Source organism: Cricetulus griseus, chromosome 2 (genome assembly GCF_003668045.3).
Source record: "Cricetulus griseus strain 17A/GY chromosome 2, alternate assembly CriGri-PICRH-1.0, whole genome shotgun sequence".
Taxonomy (NCBI): Eukaryota; Metazoa; Chordata; class Mammalia; order Rodentia; family Cricetidae; genus Cricetulus; species Cricetulus griseus.
In genome coordinates, this window is record NC_048595.1 from 445,191,983 (window position 1) to 445,215,287 (window position 23,305).

Genomic DNA, 23,305 nt, shown 5'->3' on the forward strand with positions numbered 1-23,305 from the left:
CCTATTTATATTGATCTACATTCTGCCATGTGTCGTTACCTCTCTTCTATCTTGCACCTCCTGTTTCCTCTCTGTGTCTGGCTGGCAACTCTACCTTTCTTCTTCCCTGAGTTCTCTCTCTGTCCTGAAGTTTTGCCTACCTCCTGATAATTATTGGCCATTCATCTTTTTATTATACCGATTACAGCAATACATCTTCATACATTGTACAAATATCCCACAGCATTTCCCTCTTATTGTCTAAATAAAAAGGAAAAGGTCTTTAACTCTAGCATAGTAAATCTTTATACAATAAGAACAATTAACAGGCAAGAATTACATTCACTGGGCTGGAGAGGTGGCTCAGAGGTTAAGATCACTGACTGCTCTTCCAGAGGTCCCGAGTTCAATTTCCAGCAACCACATGGTGGCTCATAACCATCTGTAATGAGATCTGGTGCCCTCTTCAGGCAGGCAGGCATACACGAAGGCAGAATGTTGTATGCATAATAAATAAATCTTTAAAAAGAATTATATTCACAATGTCCGGTTCATTTTCATTTGGCAAATTCAGAGAAATTTATATATGTTGATGAATCTAAAGTTCTGTACCTAACTCATTGTCCATCCTAACTTGTATTTCCAACCCAAAACAGTCTTTTTAGACCTTGAAACATTTTCTTAGATTAACAATTTAAGCTTTTATGTCTCTCAACCTTATAAGCTTTATACCTCTTTTGTGGGTTTCTTTTCTGAATTTGGAAATGAGGAAAACTGTACCTACAACTATCTAGTCTTCCACCCTATCTGAGACCCAAGAAGGATATAATATTACCTAAGTAAAAATGTGGAGCAAGCAACTTCCAAAACTATAGAAATGATAGAAGCAGCAGGCTGCCTAGACAGTCTCCCAAGGTTCTTCTGCAACACTGGGGCATCCATCTCTGATCTATAGTCCTAGAATATTTTATAGACTTTTCTGTGAGGCAGGAATTTTGCAGGACTGGCCTACCTTGTCTTGGCAAAGTCTGACAGTTGCTTTCTTTTGTGTCTGGTTGTCTAGTTTGGGTAGCATACTGTCAGCAGTCCAGGCAAGAGCAGTTTCTTGCCCATGGCTAACTTTGCCACAAGGAAAGCAAACTCCATATGGAGGTTCTTCGAAGCCCATCATCCTTTTTTTTTTTTGAAGGAAATTGGTGCTGCCAGGACCAGACATGTATCACTGTCTTGAAAAAAATTGTATTATTAAAACATTTTTAATGCCATATTCATGTTTCTGAAGTGTTTGAAGAACATCTATCTAAGATAAATATCTGTTTGATATTTGAAAACATACCTAGCGGGCTGGAGATATGGCTCAGAGGTTAAGAGCACTGGCTGTTCTTCCAGAGGACCTGAGTTCAATTCCCAGCAACCACATGGTGGCTCACAACCATCCCTTATGAGATCTGGTGCCCTCTTTTGGCGTGCAGATATACATGGAAGCAGAATGTTGTATACATAATAAATAAATAAAATCTTAAAAAAAAAAGAAAGAAAACATACCTAGCATGGCAACAAATTTGATTGTTATAGATGGCTACTAACCTATATTTCTTAATTATCTCAAACAGTTTGTAATAATAGCCTTTAAAGACTAGAATTTTACACTTTAAAATGAGCTGCATGTATAATACCTTAACAGCATAGATACATATATAGAGTATGTTAAAACAAAAATAACCTTAAGTTGTATCAATGTATGAAACTAACTTAAACAAGAGAAGAAACATACAGTATGACAAAAATAACATTAAATTTGTATCAATATACAAAAATCCATACCAATGTAAAATATTTAAGACTAGTAGTTACCTTTTAGTTTAAATGTAGATTCAATAATCTACCTATTTTCTTATCATTCCTATACCCCTTCTATTGGTGTTGCCCTTGTTCAGGTCTTGTTTAGGCAGCTATGCTAATTAGACTCTATGGGTAGCTTGTGACATTTCTAAGAGATGAACTCTCACAACAAACTTCTGTTCTTCTGGCTCTTAGAGTCTTTTGGCCCCTCTTTCCCTACAATCTTTGAGCCTTAATCTCAGGAGATATGTTGTAACAGTTGGGGATGGGTACCACATGGTCCCTTGTTCTCATTTTGATCGCTTGTGTTTGTAACGGTTTTCATCTATTGAGAAGTTTCCTTGTTGGGTGAGAAGTACACTTATCTGTGGACATTTGGGTACATATTTAGATTGTAGTTAGGAATTATGTTGGTGTAATAATGTAATGATTGTAGGTTCTCCAAGACCCATGGCATTACTAGCCCCGGGTCATTGGCTAGGTTCCCTCTTATTGAGCAGCTTGTGCAATTGTGCATGTGCGTGTGCAAGTGTGTGTGTGAGCGCATACATGCCACAGCAAGGGAATAGAGGTCAGAGGATAAACGTGTGGGAGCCAGTTCTCTCTTTCCACCATGTGGAATTGAACTCGGGTATCAGGCAAGGGCCTTTACACACTCAGCCATCTTGCTGGCCTTACTTTGTCTTTTTATTGAGAATGTACTGAAGAGGGATGAAGCCAGAAGCAAGATAAGGTAAGAGTCTGCCCCAATAAGACATGTAGAGAGATGCTGTAGACTTGGAAGAACTTAGATTCCGGTTGTGTGGTGAAGGCCAAGTCAGCAGATTTTGTTTACAGGTTGGAAGTTAAGGGTAGAGAGAGAGGAGTGAAAGTAGCACCAGGTTTTACCATGTAAGCTAAGAAAGTTGGATGGGGAGGACGTGCTTGCTAGAGGCTTGTCCAGACTGGTTTTGATTAAGGGGCCTTTGGTTACATACGTTGGCAGCTCAGGGAGTAAGTAGCCCTATACTGAAAATGTGTGGGAAGGGAGCCCAAATCTGCCGGTATAGGGAGGTGGAGAGCCCAAGTGGTTTGGATTGCCTCCATACCTATTTCCCAGCATTGTGTAAACAAACATTCTCTTGGTTCAAGTGTTGGTGATCAAGGGAATGGGTTGGTTGATTTAGTGCTTGCTGAACAAGCACGAGGACCTGAATTTTATTTTTGTTTGTTTGGTTTGGTTTTTCGAGATAGGGTTTGGAGCCTATCCTGGAACTCACTGTGTAGACCAGGCTGGCCTTGAACTCACAGAGATCTGCCTGCCTCTGCCTCTGCCTCTGCCTCTGCCTCTGCCTCTGCCTCTGCCTCCCAAGTGCTGGGATTAAAGGCGTGCGCCACCACCCGGCTGAGGATCTGAGTGAAATGCAGCAGCCTCTGGTCTCTATACACATGTGTGCAGCCCCTCTCACACCACCATACACACCAAAATAAATACCTCCTGTGGTGTTGCATGCCTTTAAGTGCAGCACTCAGGAGGCAGAGGTAAGTAGATCTCTGAGTTTGAGGCCAGTTTGTTCTACGTAGTGAGTTCCAGGCCAGCTGTAGCAGTACAGTGAGACTGTTGAAATGCAGCACCTAAGCAGCCATGCTTCTTACAAACAGAACCAGCATCTAAAGCTTCTTACAAACAGAACCAGCGTCTAAAGCGTATGTCTCTAGTGTTGCCCATGGTATCGGCACACAGTTGGTAGTCAGTGAGACGATTGCAATTATTGACTTCCTATCTCTCTACTACAGATTGAGCATACCCAATCAATTTCAATATCCAAAATGCTTGGTAACTGCCAGCCTGATGGTATGTAGTCACACACTGGGGGTGTAGCTCAGTGGTAGAATGCCTTCCTAGCATTCACAAGGCCTTGTTCCATCCTCAAAACCACATTGTTTTTCTTAAAAGAGAGAAGCCAGGGGATGTAGCTTAGTTGGCTAAAGCCCTCAGTTAATCGCTAGCATTCAGTGAAACCAGGCATGGTATCCTATACCTGTGATTCAAGTACTTCCTGGAGGTGAAGGCAGGTAGATCAGAAGTTCAAGGTCATCTTTGACTACATAGGAAGTTCTAGACCAACCTCAAATGCATGGAGCCATGTCTGCAAACAAGCAAAAGCCATGAAACGCCCAAACTCTTGTGCTAGGTGTGGTAGCATGCAATCCTAGTATTTAAGAGCTGAGGCAGGAAGATTATAAATTTTCAGCCAGTCTGGGGGTCCTACTGACACCCTCTTTTAAAAACTGGATATGGTGTCTGTAATCCCTCAGCTGAGGAGGCAGAGACAAGAGGATTTCTATTAGTTTGAAGTGGTCCTGAACTTGCTCTTTAGACCAGGCTGGCCTTCAACTCAGATTAGCCTGCCTTTGTCTCCCCAGTGCTGGGTTTAAAGGCATGTGCCACTACCACCAGCTCTAATAAGATCTTACTGTGTACATGCAAATACTCCCAAAATTGAAAATTCTGTCCCAACTAATGGAGGGTGATTTTGAACTTCTAATCCATCTGCAGAATTCTACCTCCCAAATGCTCAGATTACAGACTAGGATTATCAATGGTTTATCAGCAAGCCCAGTGTATGTGGTGTTGGAGATCCTGAAAACTCTGTAAGCATTTTAACTGAGAGCTGTGTCCCAGCCTCACAGCAGTGCATTTGATGTGGATATTCTGTGTAGTGTCTATTAAAGCAGTTTTCTAGCTGCTAAAATTTTATTTGTATATGCGAACTATTATTTTAATCATAGGAATTTCCAAAGGCAGGAAAGAACCCTTCTGCTGAATTTATCCTATAAAGTGTAATCATGTCCTTTAAAAAAAATAACAACCTTTTGAGATAGAGACTTGCTCTGTATCCCAAGCTGGCCTCAAACTCAAATGACCCTCCTTCCTCAGACTCCCAAGGCTGAGCCATCATTCTTATCTTCAAAATATAAGAACAAGATTATTGTTGGACTTTTTTGGGCCTCCAGTTCCCAAATTATGAAATGGAGACTTCTTACTAATTATGAATGCCTAGTGTAGCTTAGGCTTGTTCCCAACTTGCTCTTATACTTAAATTAACCTGTTTATATTAATCTATGTTCTGCCACATGACTCATTACTCCCTTCCATACTATACTTGCAATTCCTTCCAAGTCTCACTGGCTTAATCCACAAGCCTTAATCTTCTTCCCGAGTTCCTCTCTCCCCCCAGAGTCCTGCCTATTCTTTGCTGCCTAGCTGTTGGCCATTGAGCTCTTTATTAAACCAATCAGAAGGTGCCTTAGGCAGAGACACATCTTCACGGTGTAAGAAAAGATTGTTCCACAATATGAAATATATTGCAGTAATCTTTAAATAAGATCTACTGGCTATGTTTTTTGTGATTCTCCCTGCTTGAATGACAGTGTAATTTGTGGTTAAGTAAAAAGGTTAGTTCCGTTCATTGAGCACAAGTCTTTATTTTTCTGGCTGTCAGAGAAATGATATTAAATCATAGTACTTTCCCTAACTAAACTGTCATATTATTAAAACACTTTCCATTTTTCTCTTTCAGTTATGATCACAGAAGTCCCAGGAAGAGGGTGGGGAAGTCATACACTAGGGAGCTTGACCAAAGGGAAGAGCTCTTTCATGGGACAGAGTATTCTTGGACAACTTACTTCCCCCTTGTGTTGTCTGAGGACAAATTTAACATATTGCTGGGGGTTTGGAAACTGTTTTCTCTCTGTCTTGGGAGCCATTCATAATGCTTTGTAAATGACATGCATTGGGGTATAAAAGTATGTCAAGGGCAGTGCAGTTGAATTGAAGAACCTCTGAAGAAGTGTGGAGGCCAGTTGGCATCAGAGGGGAGAGTCCTTGTGCTGGTGATGGTGAGCTTAGGTTTGTGCTTGTCTGGGTTTTCATCCCATTTCTTGGGTGAGGTGACAGAAACTTAGTGGCGGGTATCCTGTGCTGTATGGCTCCAAGTGTGGCCTCCACCTCCAGAAGCAAGCCTCAGACATAATTAGAGCCTGAGTTTGAAAACCTCCTTTTGTTACTTAATATAGATCCAGAAGGTCGGGGATTTCTCTTCCCCTGTCAGCTTGGCCAGGTGATGCTCTGTGAATGGCATCTCAATCGTGTGTGTTTGTCTATTTCAGTGGACATTGTGGGTATGCCCATGTAAGATGGGGTATTCTGGGGATGATGGCTTGTGTGCTCCTCCTGTCTTCCAGACCAGTAGGATGCCTGTTACAACAAAAGGATGAGAGTGCCTTCATGTACCCATCTAGTTGGTATCATTGAGGCTGTGGAGCCTTAGGTGCCGATTTTCCAAGGTCAAAGTCCCCTGTGCTGGCACTTGTGGCAGCATTGGTGCTTTCTGCTCTAATTGTGGTTACAAGGCTATATGTGTATATGCCCGTGCATGTGTGCTTTCTTTCTTTTTTTTTTTTAGACAGATTCTTACTGTGTATGCCTGGCTGCCCTGGAACTTAACAGATATCTACCTGTCTCTGCCTCCAGAGTGCTGAGATTAAGGGAGTGTGCTATAACACCAGGACTGTATGTCTTTCTTCAGGAAAGTTTGTTGGGTTAGAATCTGTTTTGGCAAAGAAACACATTTGACTAGAGTCTCTTGTATATTGTTACACTCCCATTTAGGAACAGAATGGATTTCTTTCCACAAAGTGTTTCATTATTTCAAGGATCAGAGAAGGCTGGCTCTTGTGAAAGTGTGCTTATGGCACTCCCAGTTGGTTCGGAGTTCTAGAACCCTTACTCCCCAGCCCAGGGAGAAAAGTACAACTGTTCCCACTTCACCAGTGAGAAAATGGAGCCAGAAAGATCCTGACTTCTGGGGGTCTCATGCTAGCCTTTGGTGGCCTCAGATCCCTGGTCCCACAGCTGTGCTCTTGACGACCACACAGGAACAAATGCCTTTGAGACTGTGACAGACACATGCTCCTGCACAGTTTCCTCTCAGGAACAAAGTCAACACTGTTCTGACTTGCGGAGGATGCAGCATGGCGGGAAGAGTGGGAGAGGAGCACAGATCTGCAGCTAGGCCCAGAGCAAGGTGACTCACCTAGTGGAGTGTGGGGTTCTGCTGGAGGGCTGGGCCTTCTCTCCACAGACCATTGGCTGCTGTGAAGCTGGTGGGAGCTGTGATTGCCTCTTTGTAGTTTTGTTCCCTTCTGGTTTCTTCACCTCCAGCCTGGCTGTTGGTTTGTTAAGCTCCACAACCCATAATTTTCATAGTTACGATAGTAGACTTGGTGATACATTTGAACTTAATAGATCCCCACTTACTGCTTTCACTTTGAAGTTGGCTTCCTTACCTGTAAAGTTTGCTAATAAACCTAAGAAATTTGCCTGTTCTGCATTTTGCTGTTTTAGACATTAGGGGCACGTGATGTTTTTTGGATTCTTGAACATGAACATGAATGTTAATTTATCCCAAGTTAGCATTTGACATCATGTACTGAAATAACCGTACGTAACAAATGGGAGAGATTAAGTTGGCCTTAGGATCACCAAGCAGTTTGTTGACATTGTCTTGAAAGTAGACAGCTAAAACTCAGAAGAGCGGAGTTCTAGGACAAGGCCCACTGGGCCTGGCCCTGCCCTGCCCTGCTCAGAAAGCCTCTGTTGCTGAGGACTTGTCAGTGTGACTTGTATTTCTGGGGGTACATTCCAGTATTTCCAGGCCTGTGACTATACCCAGGGAAGCCCTCTGGGCATAGTAAAGTGTGTATGCTTTCAACTCTGTGATTCTGCATCCTTATCCTTGATATTAATGACACAGCTGACATTGATGTGCTTCTGTGTGCCTGCCAGCACCTCATGAGAAATGTTTCATGAAGGCTTCATTGTTGTGTGGTAAAGCAGCCCTGTTATTACCCTATTTTATTAATTGTTTACACTCAGAAGTTATATAAATGGTCTAGTCTAAGAGTGCCTTGAGAGTACCCTAGCTAGATTTAGACCTTGGCTACCAGAGCTCAGAGGTGGTGCCCACCTTTGCCATGTTCTGTCCTCAGCACAGAAGCTGAATACACTGGGTATCCATATCCACAGTGTCGAGCAGGTAGTTGGGAGAGTTCTAGAGGGCTCCTTCTTGGGGCTGTAGCTCATTTGGTAGAGTGCTCGCCTAGAATGCATGAAGCCAGCATTAGGTTCAGTTCCCAGCACCACATAGACTGGGCTGGTGGCGTAAGCCTATAATCCCAGCACTCAAGAGGTAGAGGCTGAAGGATCAGGAGTTTAAGGTCATTCTTGGCTACACTTCAAGTTCAAGGCATAGGATATACATGAGATCCTGTCCCAAAAAATAAAGCCGGGCGTGGTGGTGCACACCTTTGATTTCAGCACGTGGGAGGCACATTAACTGGTTCCAGGACAGTCAGATCTATGCAGGAAGACCCAGAGGGAGGGAGGGAGGGAGGGAGGGAGGGAGGGAGGGAGGGAGGGAGGGAGGGAGGGGGAGGGAGGGAGGAGGGAGGGAAAAGAGAGAGAGAGAGGGAAAGTGTAAAGACACAGGTGTTGAGAGGATCTTCAGGGCAGAAATGATGTCAGTGTGAAATCAGACAAATGTGTTTCTCTGGCTTCCACAGCCACCTTGACGTATGACACTCTCCGGTTTGCCGAATTCGAAGATTTCCCCGAGACCTCAGAGCCTGTTTGGATTCTGGGCAGAAAATACAGCATTTTCACAGGTATTGTCCACTTGGCTCTCATGACTTCTGTAGAAATCTTGAGACGGCAATTGTCTGCTGACTCTCACTTTGTCTTCCTCTTTTAAATAACTAGAGAAGGACGAAATCTTGTCTGATGTGGCATCCAGACTCTGGTTTACATACAGGAGAAACTTTCCAGCCATTGGTGAGTACCCTGCTTTTTTAAAGAAATCTTTAATCTTTCAAATGTTTTGGCTCATTTGTTTTTAATCTCCGTGTCTGTCCGTGTCTTTGCGAATGGGGTTACAGGCACATGTATGGAGGTCAAAGGACAATCTACAGTTTTAGTCCTTGCCTTCCGCCTTGTTTTAGACAAGGTTGCTTGCTAGTCATCACTGTGTATGTCAGTCTAGCTGGTCCAGCTCCTGGGAACTCCTTGTCTCTGCCTCCCATCTTCTGTAGGAGCCCTGGGGTTCAGAAGTGTGCTGCTGCACTGAGCTTTATGCAGGTCCCGGGATTGAACTCAGGCCCTCACACTGGCCAGGCATGCTCTTCACTCACTGCGCTATCTCCCCACCTGGAGGACCCCAGTTTTCCACAACCTGGGATGAAATACATCTGCTTCCTATCTGCTTGTCAGCCCGCTGTCACTGGGCATCGTAGTCAGGGTAAAGGTCACCGCAATAATTTTGTTGTTGTTTGATTGTTTTTGAGGCTGGCTCTGTGTTAGTTTGTTTGTGTTTTTTGTTTATTTTATTTTGTTTGGTTTTGTTTGCTTGTTTTTATTTTGAGACAGGGTTTCTGTGTGTAGCCCTGGCTGTCTTGGAACTGCTCTGAAGACCAGACTGGCCTTGAACTCACAAAGATCTGCCTGCCTCTGCCTCCAGAGTGCTGAGATTAAAGGTGTGTGCCACCACTGCCTGGCATCTTTTTTTTTTTTTTTCCCTTTTTTAAACTTGACACATGCTGGGATCTTGACCACAGTGGGCTGGTACCACCCCTGAGCAGGTAGTCTGTAGTTGGCATTTTCTTTGGGTCACCAACCAGCTCCCAAATAAAGACCCAGAGACTTCTTATTAGTTATGAATACTCGGCCTTGGCTTAGGCTTGTCTCACTACCTCTTTTAACTTAATTTAACCTGTTTATATTCATCTATGTTTTGCCTCGGGACTTTTTACCTTTCTTTGATTCTGTATGTCCTACTTTTCTCCTTCCTCTGGTTCTAGCTGACTGGCCCCTGGTGTCTCCCTGTCATCTCTTTTTCTCTCTCCCTCGTGTCTAAATTCTACTTACTCTATCTGCCTGGAAGTCCCACCTGCACTTCCTCTCTCACTTTTGGCCATTCGTTTTTTTTTTTTTTTTTTTTTTTTTTTTTTTTTTTTAGCCCATTTAGGTGCCTTAATAGGCAAGGTAAAACAGCAACACATCTTTACATAGTCAAACTGAGCTGTCAAAAAAAAACCAAGCTGAGCCAGGCCATGGTGGTGCACAGCTTTGATCTCAGCGCTTGGGAGGCAGAAGCAGGTGGATCCCTTGAGAGTTTGAGGCCAGCCTGGTCTACAGATCAAGTTCCAGCCTCCAAAGCTACACAGAGAAACCCTGTCTCGAAAAAAAAAAAAAAACCCAAAATAAAGCAAGCTGAGGGAGACAAGGAGCCAGCCAGTAAGCAGCGTTCCTTCAGGGCCTCTGCTTCAGTTCAGTCTCCAGGCCCTGCCCTGCCTAAGTTCCTACCTGGCTTCCTTCAGTGATGGCCTGTGAGTGATCAGGAATATAAACCAAATAAACCCAAGTTTTGCTTCTGGTCATGGTATTTATCACCATAGTAGAAACTAAACTAGGATACCATGGTAAACAATAACTACCAGGTTGTTAGAGAGGACACTAGAGGTAGAGAGGAACTTCCATTATTTGACCAGTTCTAAACAGCCCTGATGTGAGATGTTGTTTTGTTGTTTTGTTCTGTCATAAAATGACCTGGCAAAAAGCACCTCGGGGGAGAAAGGGCTTGTTTTAGTTCACAGTTCAGTTTACTGTCCATCTTTTTGGGAAGTAAGTCACAGCAACAGGGGCTTGAGATGGCTGCACAGTGCACCCATAGTCAGGAAACAGGAGTGAGCTGATCTAAGTGTGAATGCCTGTGCTTAGCTCACGTTTTTTTTTTTAAAGATTTTATTTATTATGTATACAATCTTCTGCCTGCATGTGCTCTGTGCTCTGTAGGCCAGCAGAAGGCACCAGACCTGATTCAAGGTGGTTGTGAGCCACCATATGGTTGTTGGAATTGAACTCAGGACCTCTGGAAGAGCAGCCAGTGCTCTTAACCACTGAGCCATCTCTCCAGTCCCCTCAGCTCACTCTCTTTCTTTCTTTCTTTTTTTTTTTTTTTTTTTTGGTTTTTGGAGACAGGGTTTCTCTGTGGCTTTGGAGGCTGTCCTGGAACTAGCTCTTGTAGACCAGGCTGGTCTTGAACTCACAGAGATCCACCTGCCTCTGCCTCCCAAGTGCTGGGATCAAAGGCGTGCACCACCAACACCTGGCTCAGCTCACTTTCTTAATACAGTCTAGGAAACAAACCCAGGGAATAGGGCCTCTCATGTTCAAGCTGGGTTTTTTCACAGATGTGCCTATAGGCCAACCTGATCTAGACAATCTGTGATGCTTTAAATAAGAATGGCTGATTTGCTTGAATGCTTAGTCCCCAGTTAGTGAAACTGTTTGAGAAGGATTAGACAGTGTGGCCATGTTGGAGGAGGTATGTAACTGGATGTGGACTTTATTTCAAAAGCCCATGCCAGGCCTAGTCAATCTGTCTCTCTCTTTCTCTTTGCCCCCCCCCTCTGCCTTCCCCCTCTCTCTCTGTCTCTCTCTGCAGTGTTCAGGTCAGATGTGCGTTCTCAGCTACTACTCCAGCAGCATGCCTATTTGCCTGCCTTCTTGCTCCCCAACATGATGCTCGTAAATTAACAGTCTGAAACTATAATCAAACCCACAATTAAATGCTTGCTTTTAGAAGTTGCCTTAGTCATAGTGTTTCATCATAACAATAGTTCAGTAACTAAGACACAAACCTGTGTTGAGATTCTCTTTCCAGGTGTCATAGTTATTTTTCAGTTGCCATGACAAGGCATCACTACTAAGGTAACTTTGCAAAGAATGTTGGGGTACTAGGGAAACCAGGAGTGTTAAACATGCAGAAGCATCTCCTCAATGGAGGAAATAAAAAACCTGCATTACACCTAGAAAGCTGAGAGTGGATGCTGTTGATGGCTTGGTGACCTTTTGCTATCTAGAGCCAGACCTCACCCAAATCCCCCAGAATGTTTATTCCAGATTCTCCCCTTTAGACCTTTGTCATAGATCCCAGTCAATAGAGCCCATCCTCAGGGGAGATGTCCATGTACCATATGGCCTGTTGACCTCTGTGTGTTTAGGTCAGAGACCACACCAGACCTCAGGCCTTCGCGCTATAGGACCCATCGTCATGGTCACACGTACTTTGTAATGGAGTTTCTTTGTAGTCACCCTTTAAGCTTTATTGTGCACCAGGAACTGGAATGATTGTTGCTTAGAAACTTTTTCTCAGATTGTGCTGTGTTTAAATATGCTGACAATAAACTGCCTGGTGTCAGACTCAGACAGTCTATGACAGACTGAACTAAGTTTTCGTTCTCACCTCTTTGCAGTTTGGTTCGTTTCTCTGCCTGTCATGATGCTTGCAGGGACCCCCACAAAAGAAAGGATCTAATTTGGGACCCTTGGTTCCAGATGGTTAGAGTCTGTGACCATCATGGGAGGGAGCATACAGGCAGACTGGCATGGCACTGGAGCAAAGGCTGAGGGCTCATATTTCAGTCCACATGCAGGAGGCAGAGAGAGTTAACGTGGGCTTTTGAAATCTCAAAGCCTGCCCACAGTGATGAGCCTCTTCCAGCAAGGCCTCACCTCCTAATTCTTCCCAAACAGTTCCTCCAACTGGGGATCAAGTGTTCAAACATATGTGCCTGTGGGCCATTCTCACTCAAACTACCATATCAGGTGATTGCAGATTGTGTCAAGTGGGCAATTCAACCTGACAATTAAAGCAGCTCATCGTGGTACTATGAACCAAGTGTGGCCTGCATATCCCTGAGTCTTGTAGAGATATTGTGGATGAGAGTGGTGACCGGTACAGAATGGGGGAAAGCCTATCCTCTGACCCCTGAGTTTCTTGTCCACAGTTCACATCACATCTCTGCTTCTCACTGCCGCATAGCCTGTTCCTCCTCCTGGTAGCTGCACAGCGCCATTGCCCTGAATACCTGCTGAGAGCATTCTCCCCATTCCTGTTGTGTTTTGTCAGTCTTCCAAGCCCCAGTGAGTGAATGTCAGTGGAGGAGCTCAAAGCACAGGATTGAAAGATCGTCATTACGACTGCTACTGACTACCGTAGCCCTGACTGCCGGCAATACTTGGCATCAGTGGCCTTTTGCATTTCTGCCTTTCTGGTAGTAGGAAATGATTCTCCTACTTTAACTCTGTGTCTTCCAGAGTAATCATGGGGAGTCTTGTTTGTGGGCCAGGCATTCCTATCACTGTATGACAGATTGTTTACATTTTGCCCATCATAGGGGGATTGTCAAGACATTCCAGTGTTAAGGATTAACTATGTAAAGATGTGTTGCTTTGCCTGTCTAAGGCACTGATTGGTCTAATAAAAAGCTGAATGGCCAATAGCTAGGCAGTAGAGGGATAGGTGGGACTGGTGGGCAGAGAGAGTAAGTAGGGGGAAAGAACAAGAGAGGAGAAAGAACCAGGGAGAAAGAGAAGGAGATTCCCAGGACCAGCTAGCCAGACAGACACAGAGTAGGACATAAAAAAGGAAGAAAGGTAAAAAGCCCTGAGGCAAATGTAGATGAAGAGAAACAGGTTAGTTTAAGTTATAAGAGCTAGCAAGAAATGAGCTAAATTGCCAGGTGGTAGTGGCGCATGCCTTTAATCTCAGCACTTGGGAGGCAGAGGCAGGTGGATCTCGGTGAGTTTGAGACCAGCCTGGTCTACAAGAGCTAGTTCCAGGACAGCCTCCAAAGCCACAGAGAAACCCTGTCTTGAAAAACCAAAAAGAAAAAGAAAATGAGCTAAGCTAAGGACAAACATTCATAATAATAAGTCTCTGTGTCATAATTTGGAAGCTGGTTGGTGGCCAAAAGAAAGCCTGCTACATTCTACTTCCCAGAGATATGGGTCTTGCATTTCTGAGTCCTCAGAGTTGTGTTTTGAGATGTAGCAGATATGGAGCTGTCCAAATGCCTCCTGTTGCTGGACTCCTGGCTTCTGTTGGGCCCTCTGATTGTGAATGCTTCTTGTTCTGTCTTCCACACAGGGGGAACTGGCCCTACCTCAGACACAGGCTGGGGCTGCATGCTTCGCTGTGGACAGATGATCTTTGCTCAGGCTCTTGTATGCCGGCATCTTGGTCGAGGTGAGTCACAACGCTTAAATATTAGGGGTCTGTGTAGTAAGAGATGTTTAAAGCACATGCTAGAAGCTGGGTGTGATGGTACACACCTTTAATCCCAGTCCCAGGGAGGCAGAAGCAGGTGGATTTCTATGAGTTGGAGGCCAGCCTCGTGTACATAGAAAGTTCCATGCCAGCCAAGGCTACAAAGCTGCCTTGTCTTACAAAAAAAAAAAAAAAAAAAAAAAAAAAACCAGAAAACAAAACAAAAAAGCCTATCATAGGCAAAACACAGATATATGGTGCTTGTCTAGCATGGCCAAGGCCCTAGGTTCGCCTTCCAGTACCAACAAATTGTGTGTGTGTGTGTGTGTGTTTCTTCCCAGTGAAAACCAGTGGGCCATACATACTCAGTGCTCATGCCGTGGAAAGCCCATTCAAGAGTTGTCTTCGCTCTCTGTAGGAAGCTTGCAGTGCTCATCACATTTTTTTTAGCCCTCTTTTTTTTATTATTTAAAATTTTTGTTTTGCATACTGAACACAGTTCACCCTCCCTCCCCTCCTCCCATCCCTCCCCTCTGTACCTTCCTCAGCCCCATCCCTCATCCACTCTCAGAAAGGGTAAAGCCTCTCATGGGGAGTCAACCAAGTCTCTGTGGGTTTCCTCGTTATGATCTAGATCCCCCCTTGCTCGGATAACTCCTTCTCCCTCTCTTCAAATGGACTCCTGAAGATTAGCCTGGTGCTTGCCTGTGGATCTCTGCATCTGCTTCCTTCAGTTGCTGGCTGAAGATTGTATGGTGACAATTAGGGTGGTCACCAATCTGATTTAAGGAGAAGGCCAATTCAGAAACCCTCTCCACTATTGCTAAGCGTCTTAGCTGGGGTCATCCGTGTGGATTCCTGGGAATTTCCCCAGTACCAGGTTTCTCCCTAACCCCATAATGGCCCCTCTATCAAGACATCTCTTCCATTGCTGTCCCCTCTGTTCCTCCCCCAACTCAACCATCCTGTTCTCTCATGTTCTCATCCCCCATCTTCTCCCTTCTCCTGCCGCTAGCTCCCCCAGTTTACCCAGGAGACCTCATCTATTTCCCCTTCCTGGGGCAATCCACTCATCTGCCTGAGGTTCTTGTTACCTGGCTTCTCTGGGACTATGGATTATAGCCTGGTCACATGTTACTTTACATCTACTACTGTTAGACCCTCAGAAAGCTGAGGCTTTCAGAATCTTAGTCCAGGACGGCGGCCACCCCAAACACAGAATGGAGGCGAAAGCTTGATGCAAACTGCATGAGGCTTTATTGTAGTTTTACGAGCTAACCCCATGTTAGCTCGGGTCTTTCACCCACCCGCCATGGCAGACGGCTAAAAAAAGACGGCTCCTTGGGTCTCCCAAAAGATCTTATAGGGCAGCGTAAGGGGAGTGTCTAGGGGTACGCACAGGCTCACGATTGGTGTGCCTCCAGGCTTGGAGGGCTTGCCCTGTGTTGATTGGTCAACTGGTTGTTATGGCTCATAGGCCCTCCCAGGGTGGTTGCTATGCTCTCTACGTCATTGTCGTGCGCTTGTCCGTAAAGCACACCCAGGGTCGTAAAGCATAGCGCCACCAGCTAACTTCCGATTGGCTCCTTGTCACGAGACAGGCATCTGACTTTCTAGTGACTAACTTCTGATGGGTTCCTTGTCACGAGACAGGCATCTGACCTCTACGTGACCAAGGTAGGTTTATGGCAAGCACGTGTTCGGCTGTTATGGCTGCCAAAAGGGAAGCCGGTTCCTTCACTACCCACTTAGGAGTGAGTGCATACTGAGTGTGTCTTCCTGTTCAGTCCTTTTCTTACTTAATAGTTTAATCCAGGAGTTCACTGAGTTGCCCAGGCAGGCCTTTGTTGTTGGTGGTATTTTTCTGCACTTTGACTCTTAGCTTTTTTGGGTTCTTTATTTTTCTTACATTATTTCTTATAACTGCCTGGCCTTAGCGTGCTTTGTTTCTTGTCAGCTTTTCTTTTCTTTCTTTTTTTTTTTTTCTTTTCTTTTCTTTTTTTGAGACAGGGCTTCTCTGTCTCAGCCCTGGCCATTCTGGAACTCACTTTGTAGACAGGATGGCCTTGAATTCACAGAGATCTGCTTGCCTCGCCTCCCAAGTGCTGGGATTAAAGGTGGGCACCACCAACACCTGGCCTTGCCAGCTTTTTTAAAATTATCCTGAGTACCTTTTGCCTCTGGGCTCTTTCCTTTTCTTACTTCTGTAAATCTTAATTTCACTCTTACTCTGGCTGGCTGGTTGTTTGGCCCCTGACATCCTCCTCTCTTTGTTCAGTCTTCTTTCTTTTCTTTCAGATTTCTCCTCCTATTTCTCCTCTCTGCCTTCCAGTCTCATCATCTATCCTTGCTTCTGCCTCCATATTGGCCATTCAGCACCTTATTAGACCATCAGGTGTTTTAGACAGGCAAAGAATCACAGCTTCACAGAGTTAAACAAATGCAGCGTAAACAAAGCAATGCATCTTTATATCCTTAAACAAATGTTTCAGAGCATAAGCAAATGTAGCACACCTTAAAATAATATTCTTTCTTAACTGGCCTTGAACTTGCAATTCTCTTATGTCTTAGTTGGGTTTCTCCTGCTGTGATAGAACACCATGACAAAAAGCAGCTTTGGAAGGAATGGGTTTCTTTCATCTTAGAACCATCAGGTTACAATCTGTCTCCTAAAGGAAGTAAGAGCAGTAATTCAAGGTGTGAACCTAGAGGCAGGACTGAAACGGAAGCCATGGAGGAGTACTGCTTTCTGGCTTGCTCCTCAGGACTTGCTCAACCTGCTTTCTTAACAGTACAGAACCACCTGTCAGGGTTGGCACCACCCAACCCATCCCACAACAGTCGTTAATCAAAAGGCTCTAAAGACTTTTTCGTAGGCCACTTTGTCTAGGCATTTTCTCAATTGAGAGTCTCTCTTTACAAGTAACTCTAGCTTGTGACATAAAACTAACCAGTTTATCTTGCTTTAGCTGGGATTATAGGCCTGAAGCACCAGGCCTGTAATGAATGAATGAATGAATGAATGAATGAATGAATGAATGAATGTAGGTATGTATGTATGTATGTATGTATGTATGTATGATGTATGTATGTATGTATGTATGTAAAAACCCATTTATTTCTAGCGGCTAGGCAGGTTTCAGGCAGCAGCACGTCTATTGGTCTTTCAGTTCCTTCAGTCTTCTGATGGCAGACTTCACTGTGACAGCAGATGTAGTGTTTTAGGTGCAGGCCTCACCAGCCACTGTTTTCATGCAGGAACCACAGTGCCAGATGCCAACGGCTAGTCTCCTCATCTTGGTCTTGCCACAGAAAGAGCAAGTATGCTTGGCGTGCTGGCTGATTTCAATTTTCACCATTTTCCAGAGGGAGGCACCATAGTGGGTCCTGTATTTCCTAATGATCTGACCTTCTTGTTGCGTTTAGCCATATCGCTGGAACCCAAGCCCAAGCCTGGAGAGCTTTTTTTTGTTGTTGTTGTTGTTTTTTGTTTTTTTTGTTTGTTTGTTTAAAGAAATTATCTTTACGCTGTTGAAACAGTTTTCTGCTTTCAGACTAGATTTGTTTTGATGAGCTAGTGTGTGCATATTTGAAATCCTGGAGAATTTGATTTTTAAATTTAATAAAGTTCACAGATAAAGTTTTGTACACCATCTGGATATTGAGCACTGTGTAAAAGGAAGGTTTGTTACTTGTGTAGGGGGTCAAACTGACATCCTATGTTTTGTTTCCAATAGACTGGAGATGGACTCAGCGGAAGAGACAGCCTGACAGTTACTTCAACGTCCTCAATGCTTTCCTCGACAGGAAGGACAGCTACTACTCCATCCACCAGATAGGTGGGGATTAAGTGTGTCCCAGACATGGCTCTTTACAGGAAGCAGACTCCTTGGGTCTCCTTGGGAGCTTTCCAAATCTTGTAGAGATGGAAGATGAGGCTCTAGGTCACTTCCTAGCCTCTGACCCTTTGAGCTGCTGGTGGTGTTCAGTTCTAGCTCAGATCCAAGCCTACCCTGCCCCTGCCCCTGCCCCTGTACAGCCTTCAGTGACTGATTCCGTGCAGTCTGTGGGTTAGGCTCCTCCTCAAGGTTTGCTTTCCTTAGGAGGGTAGGTGTCTTGTCTAGACCTTTCTATGAAGTGTTTACTGATGTACCGAAAGTCAGGCCTGGTGTATGTGTGGTATATGTAGACTTTTCTGTGAAGCATTTACTGATGTACCAAAGTTAAGGCACTTTATCTAGAATGGATGTGTTTGCTAATATGGGTCTGTTTCCTGCAGCGCAAATGGGAGTTGGCGAAGGCAAGTCTATAGGCCAGTGGTACGGGCCGAACACTGTTGCCCAGGTCCTCAAGTACGTAATGAGCCCAGCCCTTCTGCTTCTTGGGGTCAGCATGAGTTCTCCTTGGCATTTACCCACTCCTTGAGTACTTATTGCCACAGGAAATAAGGTATTCTGATTCTTTGCTTATAGACCCGGGGAGTCCTCTGAGTGACTAATGCCTATTGTTCTGTGAATGGGATTCATGTTTAGGTCAGGGCCTAGCATGGCCCTGTCCTTTTTGTCTTGGTGTACAGATCCATCTGTAAAGAGGGCGTCTCAGATCTGGAACCATGGCAGTTCTGGTACTCTGTCTGCAGGTGCTGTAACTCTCAACATCTTTGGATTTGTCAGAGATCAGAAGATTCTACATGTTGTTCAGAATTTGTTGGAGTTTGTTTCTCATGAGTCCCTCCCTGTCCCTTCCTGACCTCTCTGTGGCCCCAGAGTCTGGAACTCAGTCAGCCTTGTTCTGAGGGGCATTTGCTCCAATATTTCCTCTGAAATGGCTCTTTCTGTTGTTTTCAGGGACATGCACTTGCCAGTGTCTGACCCCTCAGTGGTTTTGTTTTGAAGATTATTTTTGTATGCATGAGTATTTTGCCTGTGCACATCACACATGCAAGGCTGACAGGAAGGCGAGAAGAGGTTGTTAGATCCCCAGAAGATGGTTGTTAGTGGCTGTGTGGGTGCTGGGAACTGAACCTGGATCCTCCGCAGGAACAGCAGGTGCTCTGAACCACTGAGCCATCCCCACGTTGCCCACACTTCCCTCCCTGCCCTGCTTTTTGACCTGATTCACTTTTCCCTGTGGCTTCTGGGAGGTTCTGAACCAATGTCCAGGACTCACTCATGTAGGGCCCTTTTCCTGTTGGGCTGAAAGCCAGTCTCTCTCAAAGCTTTTTCCAGCTGTAGTTTCTCCTGGATGGTCCCCTGACACCCTGTCCTGTGTCTGCAATGGCCATCTCCTACAGGCACCAGCTGGCACTTCCTTTTCTGTATCTGATGCCCAGCCATCCCAAGCCGTGGCTGGCTGTGAATCCTTGACTTGGCTTCTTTGTGGCATGCATACGTACTCCATACCCTTTAGCATCCGTTTCCAAGTCCTGCTTTGCCTTAGTGATTTTCTATTGCCATGACAAAACACCATGACCAAGGCAACTTACAAAAACTGAACCGAAAACAAAACAACCATTTAATTTTGGGGGCTCAGGGTTCCAGAGGGCTAGAGTCCATGACCAACATGGCAGGGAGCGTGGCAACAGGCAGGTGGGCAGGCAAGCATGGCGCTGGAACAGTAGCCTAGAGCTTACATCTGATCTACCAGCATGAGGCAGAGTGAGAGCTAACTGGGAATGACAATGGCTTTTGAATTTTCAAAGCCTACCCCCAGTGACATGTCTCCTCCAACAAGCAGGACCTCCTAATCCCTTCCAAACAGTTCCCCAACTGGGGACCAAGCATTCAAATATATGAGGGGAGCAAGGGGGCAGTCCTAATTCTCAGTACCACACAGCTCTTTAGCTGGTGATATAGTTCACAGGGCTGCCACATTACTGCTGGCTTTCATTGCAGCTCTAAATAGCCTGACCAGTTCACCGGCAGTGCTTTGCTTACCTCTGCTGCCCCACTTTCCGTCTCTTTCCCACAGGCAAAGAGCAGCTCCTTTTATTTACATCTTTCTGGAAATGGCAAGTCAGGCTGCTTATCCATGTCCCAAGATCCTCTGCTTTTGTTGGTAGATCACTTTTCCTCACCTGTGGCTACATCTGTGTCCTACACACAGGGAGAGGGTTACATTCCCCAGCTCTGTTGCATCTCTACCTGGAAGTTCGTGAGGCCTTTCTATCCCGTGCTCATCCCTCCTCTTTCCTCTCCTGTCCACAGCTTGTCCCATGCTTCATTGTTAATCCTCTTTCTCTCCTCTTAGACTTTTTCAAATAATAACCAAAGCCATATCCATAAAACTCAGCAGCCCTCTCCGAGGCTCTGGCTGCCCTCGGTGTCATAGCTGGTTGCCCATCGCGACCCACCCTCTTCCCCTGAGCTTACTCTGCCCTGACACACCCTTGGATGGCACATCTGTTACTCATTCACTCCTGCTTTAGAACCTTTGTGTAACTTATGCTCCTAGCCTAGTAGCTCTTCCCTGAGGCCTGCCTAGCCTGCTCCCTGCCTCTGCTGACCACAGTCTACATAACCTGTGCCTGCCCTACTTGCTTGCTCCCCTGCCTGCCTTTACAGACACATCAGCACAGTGAAGTGCTGCTTTGACTCTCCTGGGTCCATATACTTGCTGTGGTGGCAGGGCATGATGGGTAGTGAGGAAGTACTGGCTCTCCTGAGTCCCTTCCAAGTTTCCAACGTGGGGAGGGGCTGTGTGTGGTTTCTCTAGTGCAGTGGTTCACAACCTGGGGGTCACACGCAACCCCTTTGGGGTCAGATGACCCTTTCATAGGGGTCTCATCAGCTATCCCTCCTGCTTATCAGATGTTTGCATTATGATTCGTATAGAAGCAAAATTACAGTTATGAAGTAGCAATGAAAATAATTGTTTGCTTGGAGTTCACCACAGCTTGAGGAACTGTATTAAAGGGTTGAAGCTTTAGGAAGGTTGAGAACCGCTGCTCTAGTCCTTCCAGGCATTGGCCTCTTGTTGTGGTCCTGGACATACCAGGGCCTTGCAGCTTAGGTCCTTGGTAACTAACTGTCCCCATGACAAAATGTCCCTCCTTGCTTTCTGTCTTCTCACTGGTTAATAGACCTCCTGCCTCATCCCCATGGCACCCAATCGACACCTCTTCTGCATAGCATGGCTGCAGTCTGCTCTTCTTTCGGAGCTATAAGTCTGCAGCCATGCTTCTTCCCAGCTGGTGCTGCTCAATAGATTTCTGGGGCTGTCAGTTCGGGATGTGAGATGCTCAACAGTGAGCTGGACCTGCCTCCACGCAGGTGACACTTGAGCTGCTGTGCCACATAGGGGCTCCTGTCCATACTCGTCACCTGGCAAAGGGCAGCTGGCATTTCCCTGGTGAGCAACACCCAGCTTTCTGCCTGTTTGAGTTGCTGGACAAATCTTTGACTTCAACTTTGACACTGCCTCATGACTGTGGCTGTGATGGTGCAGTGCTCACCTGTGGAAGCTCATGGAGTGTTCTCTCGCTTTCTGTAGGAAGCTTGCTGTATTCGACACGTGGAGTTCTTTGGCTGTTCACATAGCAATGGACAACACTGTGGTGATGGAGGAGATCAGTAAGTGTGTGGCTCAGGGTGTGGCTGAGAGGGAGCCTCAGCTAGGGAGTTCAGTCTCAGCAGCACTGGCTCTCTCAGCAGTGGAAGCCTGCAGGGGACGTCAGGAAACCCCATTCTCTTACCGTGTCCACTAGTTAGTGATGTGTGTGTGCTGCAGATAACAAGTTAAAGCTGAGGAGAACAGCACAGGCCACACAAGGGTGGTTACAGTGGGAGAGTCATTTTAGTTCATGAATTAAGGCCAGGAAAGTCTTAACAAGAAAAAAAATATGTTAATGTTGCTACTTTTCATTGTATTACTGCTCACATGAGATGCCAGGAGGGCTTTTCAGCTGCCCTGTTTACAGCAAAGGAAGCCTGAGAAGGGAATGCATGGTTCTGGAATGAATGCCTGCCAGCAGTTTGAGGGGAACCAGACTCCCACACTCATTTCTATGGGGAAAGTGGCGCATGCTTGTAATCTTAGTGCTTAGAAGATCAGGAGTTCAAGGCCAGCCTGGGCTACATGAGACCCTAAATCAAAAAGCAAAAGTAGCTGGGTGTAGAGTTGTATACCTTAAATCCTAGTAACTGTGGAACTGCATAGTTCCAAGCTAGCCTAGGCTACTTAATGAGACACTATCTCAAAAAATAAACAAGCAAAGGGCATATAGATGTAACTCAGGGTGCATTTCTTTTTTTTTTTTTTAAGATTTTATTTATTTGTTATATATACAACATTCTGCTTCCATGTATATCTGCACTCCAGAAGAGGGCACCAGATCTCATTACGGGTGGTTGTGAGCCACCATGTGGTTGCTGGGAATTGAACTCAAGACCTCTGGAAGAGCAGTCAGTGCTCTTAACCTCTGAGCCATCTCTCCAGCCCCAGGGTGCATTTCTTAGACTCAATTCCTAGTCCAGCCACACATTAACAGAACAGAAAAATAACCAAAACCTTACATAGTATTAAAGTAGTTTTCCCCTGGTGTTGAACATGTGGTAGCAGCTGGGTGGTGGTAGTGCACACCTTTAATCCCAGCACTCGGGAGGCTGAGGCAGGTGGATCTCTGAGTTCAAGGCTAGGATGATACACAGGACCAGTTCCAGGACAGTCAGGGCTGCACAGAGTACCACCTCCCTCAAAAAAAGGGAAAGAAACAAAACAAAATAGTAGTAGTAGTAGTAATAATAATAATTAATAAAAAAAGAAAGAAAACAGTATCTTTTTAAACATGTATTAAAGACTGTTAATACCGCAAAAGTCTATGGAACTGTTGTTCTTAAAGATTAGGGTGTGGGTGTGGGTGTATGGATGGATGTGTGCTCACAAGTCTTTGGAGGCCCAAATAGGCCATTAGATCTGGGGATGGAGTCACAGTGTTTGTGAGCATCTGGGCATGGGTGCTAGGGAATGAACTCAGGTCCTCTGCAAGAACAGCAGGTGCTCTTTACAGTTGAACCATGTCTGCAGTCCCTATAGTAACTTTTAGGTAAAAAAAAGTTTGTGTGTGTATGCGTGCCCATGTGCAGATGCATGTCTGTTATAATGTGTGTTTGCCATGTGAAAGTCAGAGGACAGCTTTTGGGAGTTCTCTCCATTCACCTTGACCTTTGGGACTCTGGTCCTTGGGGTTGCATGGCAAATACCTTTTACCTGTTGAGCCATTCTCCCACCCCTGGTGTAACCTGGGTGCACATGACACTGTGGGAGCCATGGTGATGGCAGTCTCTCCCGTAGTCTCAGGACTGTCTGGAATATGAACACTGAACCAATAAGCTCAT

The 23,305-nt window shown here is 45.2% G+C and overlaps 1 protein-coding gene and 1 pseudogene across 2 annotated transcripts in view; one reads left to right on the forward strand and one right to left on the reverse strand.

The window, feature by feature from the left end:
- Positions 1–23,305, forward strand: part of Atg4b (autophagy related 4B cysteine peptidase) — a 35,372-nt gene that overhangs the window by 3,894 nt on the left and 8,173 nt on the right. The window contains exons 2-7 of one of the 2 annotated variants that reach the window (XM_027397681.2): positions 8,428–8,529; positions 8,624–8,695; positions 13,851–13,949; positions 17,708–17,809; positions 18,250–18,322; positions 21,462–21,541. In XM_027397681.2, coding sequence (XP_027253482.1) covers positions 8,428–8,529; positions 8,624–8,695; positions 13,851–13,949; positions 17,708–17,809; positions 18,250–18,322; positions 21,462–21,541 — 528 coding nt within the window. The remainder of the gene's footprint in view (positions 1–8,427; positions 8,530–8,623; positions 8,696–13,850; positions 13,950–17,707; positions 17,810–18,249; positions 18,323–21,461; positions 21,542–23,305) is intronic. The other variant, XM_035441155.1, reaches the window with a different exon arrangement.
- On the reverse strand, positions 17,126–17,400 carry LOC103161039 (annotated as a pseudogene).